This window comes from Pseudorca crassidens, chromosome 4 (genome assembly GCF_039906515.1).
Source record: "Pseudorca crassidens isolate mPseCra1 chromosome 4, mPseCra1.hap1, whole genome shotgun sequence".
In the NCBI taxonomy this organism is placed as follows: domain Eukaryota; kingdom Metazoa; phylum Chordata; class Mammalia; order Artiodactyla; family Delphinidae; genus Pseudorca; species Pseudorca crassidens.
The window spans coordinates 30,026,772-30,034,118 of record NC_090299.1 but is presented as its reverse complement, the minus strand read 5'-3'; the positions used below and the strand labels follow the sequence as shown (position 1 = coordinate 30,034,118).

Below are 7,347 nucleotides of genomic sequence, written 5' to 3'. Positions count from 1 at the left end.
CTAGAGGGGTGGGATAGGGAGGGTGGGAGGGAGATGCAAGAGGGAAGGGATATGGGGATATAAGTATACGTATAGCTGATTCACTTTGTTATACAGCAGAAACTAGCACAACAATGTAAAGCAATTATACTCCAATAAAGATGGTAAAAAAAAATAGGCTGAATATAAGTAATATAGCTAGTAACATTAATAAGGTCATAAGTAAGTATTTAAGCTAAGAACTTCTACTAGGTGCCACCCAGTGTATCCCCAGGTCACCTGACCCAGTCTGTTCTGTACTAATCGTGGACCAATAGTGGACATTTAAATTGCTTCCAATTCTTAGGTTTATGGATGAACCACTGGGAATATTTTAGTACAAATACTTTTTTTTGGAGGGTGGGATTATTCTGTTTGAGTGTTTCCTCAGGCTAGAATTACTAGATAAAAATATAGAAACAGTATTATTGTTGCTAGCTTGCTCTCTGGAAGGATTGATCTAATTTGCACTGCCACTGTCAGTGAATGAGTTCACTTTCCCCATCATATTCCTGCTAATAGTGCTGTATCAATTTTTTTAAACTATAAGCTATATATTATAACAAATTCATTTTATTTCATATTTCCTTAACTGCTAGTGAGGCTGTGTATCTTTGCATATTGTATTTTCTTATCTTTATTTTATTTTATTTTTTAAATTTGTCTCTTTAGCACCTTTGGCTGCATATAAAGGAAAATAAGGGCATTAGTCCTATATATATACAACTGTCTCTATATATTTGGAATTGTAAACTGCCCTAATAATCTCTTAATTTATTTCCCCATCCTCTGCCTTTCTCCACTGCAATCAATGTATCAAGTTTATAACTAGAATCACTTTTTAAAAATAAAGTTCCAATCTTCCAAAGCTTCAGCTCAAAAAATCTTCAATCACCTGCCAAGCAAGTATAAATCTGTCAGTTGGACCTTCATGACCCTCTTCAACATGGTCCCACAGGGACTTTTCAGGCTTTTGTCTTTCCCCTTGGCCAAATTAAATGTTTAGTGTTCCCAGAGAGCTCTGCGTGCCTTTGTGCCACTAGCTCTTTGCTCGTCCTATCCTCTGTAGCTGAGCCATTTACAGAGAAAGCACAATGAGGGTCTGAGCCCAAAGCCACAGAACCAGTATATGGCAGGGGCAATATATGTAATATTGTTTAGCAATTGTTTCAGAGTTCCAATTTGCGAAGCCTTGGACTCATTTCCAGCAATAATCAAGGGACAACTTTGCTTCAAGCATAAAGGACTTCAACATCGTAATTATATTTTAATACCACATTAGTCAATTAATTTGCGTATATGAAAAGACTGGGAAGACCCAGCTTTGGTTATGTATCTCCCTCTAAATTCTTAGTTATTAATTTCTGATGTTTTATCTTTAAGCAGTTTTTTAATACTCTTTAACATATTTTGCGTCTATGTAGATCATAACATTCATGAAATTAATAATTCAGAAACCATTTTGGTCATTTGGTGATCAGAGCTCTATCCACCTCTCTGCCATTCCTTTCTCCTCCCCTGCTTGCAAATGCACTTAGGGACACTACCAATCAACTGTGTCTCCATGCTGGGAAACCTTGGGGTTGCTTTTAAATCCCGTCTTCTCCTTCATCCCTTCGTCTAATCAGGCATTTTCCCCTCCTAGGCATTTCCGGAGGTTGCATTATCTTAGCTGTGACCAACAGGGCAGTCCAGGTTGTAGGCTTGTGGCTGCTCACCTAGACTATAACCACAGCCTCCCTCCCTCCTTGCTTTGCTCTATTTAAGCCTTTCCTCCACACAGATACCAGAGAAATCTATCTGAAATGGTAGTGTGCTGTGCCACTCCCTGGCTTAACGTTTACTGCTGCCTGTTGCCTACCGGCTGAGTGCAGGCTCCTTGACAGGGCATCTGAGACCTTCTTTCATGACTTCATCTTTGCCCACCTCTCCAGCTTTATCTCCTCCCCTCTTTTTAAACCTCCTGCCTCAAGTCATATGCTGGAACAACCTGAAATGCTTGTGTTTCTCTAAGGACCACATGCAGTTTATTGCTTCCATCCCTTTGTTCCTTTTGTTATTCTGCTTGCAATGCCTCTTTCCTGATTTTCCACTTAATACATTAGTATGCATCCTATAGGGGCAGCTCAGGTATACCCTCCCTAGGAAGCCTTTCCCCACCAATACTGTTGGTCTGGTGTTCTCTTGTGCTTCCTCACAAGTGTACTCTGTGCCTCTCTTTATCACGTGAGTTCCTTTTACGTAGTGATCATGTCTTATTTATCTTTGGACCCCTAGGACTTAGTTCCGTGCTTGGTACAGAGTAAATGCTCAGTAAATACCAGATGAATAAATGAATTGTGCATATCCTGAAAATCCACAGTATTTTGTTTTGAGAAAATTCTTTTGACACTATTGTTTCTATATGTATCCTATTAGCTTTAAATAGTATTTTCCATAATATTCTTACATTTATAGAATTAATTTCCTTTTGAAAAAGTATTTTGGTTTAAAGGGGATGAAAAGAACCGCCCCAAAAGAAGGCTAAATGCCCTGTATATTTATTGCCTAAATCCTTGATTGACCCTGTGGATTCTCTATGTTATGTGTATGGAAGTCGTTTTTAAAATATTTAATTTAATTTTTATTTTCTGATAGAGCCTAATATATGCTAAAAACAGGACAGTTAAGCTTCAGATAAGGTTTGATTGCCCATAACTTGGGAAACTAACTTGGAATAAAATATATTCTTGAAAAAAGATAATGGCTTCACTAAAAAACTAAATGTGTTGGGATGAGCCTGCACTACACAGAGATGACCTGGGAGAACTGCACGATGCACTGTCACCACAGTCTTAGTGCTGCCACGACAGTGATGGATTGAAGCATTTTGCCTAAAAAACTCTAGGTACTGGAATTTGTTTAGTTTGTTTTGGGGGCTAACCAGTATGTGGCAATATTGATTACTCTAAATCAATTTTATGTCATGTGCTTCTGTCTCTAAAGCTAAATTTTATAAAACTAAGTATTATTCATACTGTTAAGCAAAAAGTAAAATTTGTAGTGTTACAACATTCAAGTAATCTACAGTGTTTTCTAACATCTGCTAAGACATTGAATTATTTTGAGCATTATGTGTATCTTCAAGGTGTAGTAACAATTACTTCTATAGCAAAGGGATTTAACAGGCATTTTCTTGTAAATCTAGATATGGACAACTATTGAAAATTTTCTGACGTGTTTGATGTTCATTTCCCTTAGAATGTGTTACTTTGCTGAAACCAGATTCAAAGGCTAGCTTGATTGATCCCCTGCAAGATACACTTGAAGGTTAAGTAACTACAGATCTCATCTAATCCCGTGTAATCTGCTGTTACTAAATGGCCATTTGTATTCTTGGCACACCAGTTTCTGAATGCTTAGGATTTGGTTTTTACCTTTTGTCCAAATAACGCCTAAAAGGAACCATGCGTCTCTTTGCAAGTCTGTGCATTGCGCTTGGCTTTTTGGAAAGAGTGAGCTGTTCGTGTCCTTCACAGTGCACCTGTGATTATCATGGCAGAAATGACGGCATGAGATCAAGGTATGCTTCTCTCCTTGCTACTAAGTGTTCTAATGATTCTGAGGAAAAGGACTCAAACCAGATGGCCTTGTTTTTGAAAGCAAATTGTTGATCAGAAATCAGAGAAGAGAAGATTTAATCTAGATAAGCTTTAACGTAATTGTGTTAATCCTGGTTGCCTGCTCCTTTATGTTTTCATTTTGAGCAGTTTAACTCCTTCAAAGCCCCTCAAATTATTTGAGACTCTCAGACACATTCCGTGTTAATAAAATATTCATTGCACTTGTATTCACAAAATGAACCTTGCAGGAGGTCAAACCACTGAAATGCGTGTGGCCAGTTCAGCCTGATTATAGAAAGCACAAGAGGGCAGGGCCGATCAGAAGGTGTGTGACATGCCCAGATCATTTGCTTCCAGTGTTTTCCATTTCATTTTGAGGATTATTCATGGCAACTGGATAGACCTTAGGAAGTAGGAAGGACGATCACATGAGTGAAATTAGAGAGGTTCATAATCAGAATTTCTCATTTTAAGGTATTGGAGTTTGAAAGAAATGGGTCAACACTTTGTGTTGCAGACACTGTGGGACCTTACAGAAGTTACTTAACCTCTGTGTTGCTTTAATATCTACTTGTGGAGTGAGAATAAGTATTTATTTACAATATGCATGAATCCTTTTAGATAGAAGTTAAATGCAAAACAGAATTCTTGTTGGCTAAACATAGTAAACCTTGATTTTTTTTGGAGAAGATATTAATAACAAAATCAGATTTTTTTGTGTGACTTGGTTGAAGTGAACAGTAAGCCTCTTAAAGTAATTTGTTAAAAGAATCGCTCAATTTATATCTTACAACTTTATACAAATAAATAATAATAACGTGTATTTTTGTGTAGTTTGTCTTGTTATTGTATAAAATTTACTAACTCTTGGTATCTCTTTGAGATAGTCACTAGGTGGTTAAAGACAGTGAGAAGAATGTAACAATTTAAAGACCTACTTGGCAAAAGTATGCTGCAGTTAGTGACTCAGATCAGGCTACCTTTGAGAAAACAATCACAGAAATGTTTCCTTCTTCATGGTGGCCCCATTATTGATGGATTTTATAAAAATCATAGCATGTTATGCCTGACAAGAACTCCAGAAATAATCTAGTTTGACCACTGTCATTTTTAAACGAATAAACTAAATCATATAGAGACTAAACGGCTTGTCCGAGGTCACAGCATTGAGTTGCTGCAGTGACTGCCTGACGAAGACGCTAGGTCTTTTAGCTTCCAATCCAGGCTTTCCTCCATTACAACACACTGGAACGCTGACTTAATGAGGAGAAGCTGGATCATTCTGGTATAAAGTAGCACTGAAATTTGTGATTCAAAATAGAGATGAAGAGTGAGAAGTGTACCTAGAGAATTCCAATGATGCTATAGGCTCTTCTCCTAAAGTTAAAGAGAGATGATGTGACCAGTACGTTGCTTATGCCTCTTCCCTCTCTTTACATTATAGCCTGGCTTTAAAAATTCACTGATTTAATGTGATGTGTTTTACTGAATGGCCGTTTTATAATTATTATTTACTATATGTGTAATGTATTATAATTTAGATGATGCTTTGCAAAACTTTTTATTGTTCATTTTCAGCAATCCAGTGGGACTGAATATATAATGGGAGATAAATAGGTCTTTTTTTTCAGGTTTAAATGAATCTAAATTTTCTGATTTTTCATACTTTATACCCACACATGGGACAGGCTTGTTTTTCTATGCCTGTTTTACACATGCCACTAAACAAGACCACAATGTGACTTGCTCAAGGTCACTTAAATTAGTGAGTGGTAAAAAAAAATAAACTTGCAGTTCCTGGTTTATTCCTTAGGCTGAAAGCAATGCACGGGTCACATTGTTAAAATAGGGCTCAATTTTAATCATCTAGTATGAACACTTGCTGTTTCCTTTCCCTTCCTACCTTCCTTCCATTTTTTCTTCGTTTCTCTTGTGCTCCTCTTTAAAAGGATCAATTTATAACTTCAGTAGGGGATTCCTTTAAAATGGGCCATTTCCTGAAGAGGTTAAGAGTGTGCACGTTGGAGCTGGACAGTTGTGGGTCTGAAAGGTTGTTGTGTAACCACTAGCTCTGTGTTCCTGGGAAGTTACCTAATGTTGATGGGCCTCATTTATTGTATCTGTAAAAATGAGATTGAAGATAATAATAGCAAATACCCATTAGGTGCTTATGATGTGCCAGGAAGGTGTAAAATTTTCCATCCATTTCAATTAATCATCATAACAGCGCCATGTGGGAAAATAAGAGATTGGTGAAGTGAGAGAATGAGAATGAGAGATTGATGAAGTGGCTTTCCGTGGCCACAAAGGAGGTGATAGAGCTTAGATTCAAACCAAGATCAGCCTGACTCTAGAGCTGGTGCCTTTACCTATTACCCAATATTTAACTCATTAGGCTGTTGTGATGATTAAATACAGGGATAGATGTGATGTGTATTGTACAGGCCTGACACCTAAAGAGCTCAGGTTGAATCACATGAAATTGCTGATATTTGATTGTTTTTAACCTACAAAAATGACCATTTCATATAGTTCAACCTAGAAGAATGTGATGATATTGGCAAATTATTAATGAACAGTTTAGCCAGGCTGAATAGATATTTTGTGCAAACCAGTAGGGAATGAAAAATTCAATGCTTGTTTCAAGTAAGTATTATTTTTTTCAAATGAGTCTCAGAACACACGTTTTCTTCCATTGCTCTGTGACACTAGGTCTGTGCTATGTAGTGACCTGGATATGAACGAGGTACCTACAAACTTCCCCGTGGACACTGTGAAGCTTCGCATAGAGAAGACCGTTGTCCATAGGATCCCCGCCGAGGCCTTCTACTACCTGGTGGAGCTCCAGTACCTCTGGTTGACCTATAATTCTGTGGCCAGCCTTGACACCAGCAGCTTTTACAACCTAAAGCAGCTGCATGAGTTGCGCTTGGATGGAAATTCTCTGGCTGCTTTCCCTTGGACATCTCTGAGGGACATGCCTCGTCTGAGGACCCTGGATTTGCACAATAACAGAATAACCAGTGTGCCAAACGAGGCGGTCACGTATCTGAAGAACCTTGCCTACTTGGATTTATCAAGCAACAGATTAACCACACTGCCGCCAGATTTCCTGGACAGCTGGTCCCACTTAGTTACAGCATCATCCAGAAGCCTGGACCTTTCAGCAAGAAGAATTATTCTTGGTAAGCTCACAGCCTCTGGGCTTCTCAGATCCAGATAATTTGCTCTGTATACCTTCAGTTGTGCAGTATTTTCATGTCTATTGAATTTGTTGTTTTACTCTATACTTGCACTTTTGATGGAATAGTACTTTATCATTTGATCTAGGTCAGTTTACCCATCTGCCCTGTGTAAGGTGTAATGGCTCTGTTTGTGTCTGTGCACAAGCGCGCATGTATTTGTGTGTGCGTGTATGCATCCATGTGTGTGGAGTGAGGGCAGCAGTGTATGTTTGTGTATGTTAGGGGAGGGAAGGGAATTGGCCTCATAAACTGAGAGACTAATGCTGCTCTTAGAGAACCTGGAGAAGAGTGACAAAATCTACCAACCTGCACTGATTCTCATGAGCACACCAGTGCTCCATACGCTGCCACAACCAACCTTTTGCTCTGGTCTCTTTTCAACCCTTCATCAGGCTCTTCAGGAGTGGGAGAAGGGCATCTGCATCTTTATGAGGCAGCAGTGGTTTAATTGGTTTAATTAGTTAGGAAGTGTATCTTCCAAA

General features: G+C 38.4%; 1 protein-coding gene across 2 annotated transcripts in view; it reads left to right on the top strand.

The window, feature by feature from the left end:
- Positions 1 to 40: 40 nt before the first annotated feature.
- Positions 41 to 7,347, top strand: part of LRIT3 (leucine rich repeat, Ig-like and transmembrane domains 3) — a 33,591-nt gene continuing 26,284 nt past the window's right edge. For both annotated transcript variants that reach the window (XR_010942899.1, XM_067735324.1), the window contains exons 1-2: positions 41 to 3,580; positions 6,333 to 6,805. Coding sequence is in view for 1 of the 2 variants with exons in the window: in XM_067735324.1 (XP_067591425.1) it covers positions 3,465 to 3,580; positions 6,333 to 6,805 (589 nt within the window). In the remaining variant the exon portion in view is untranslated. The remainder of the gene's footprint in view (positions 3,581 to 6,332; positions 6,806 to 7,347) is intronic.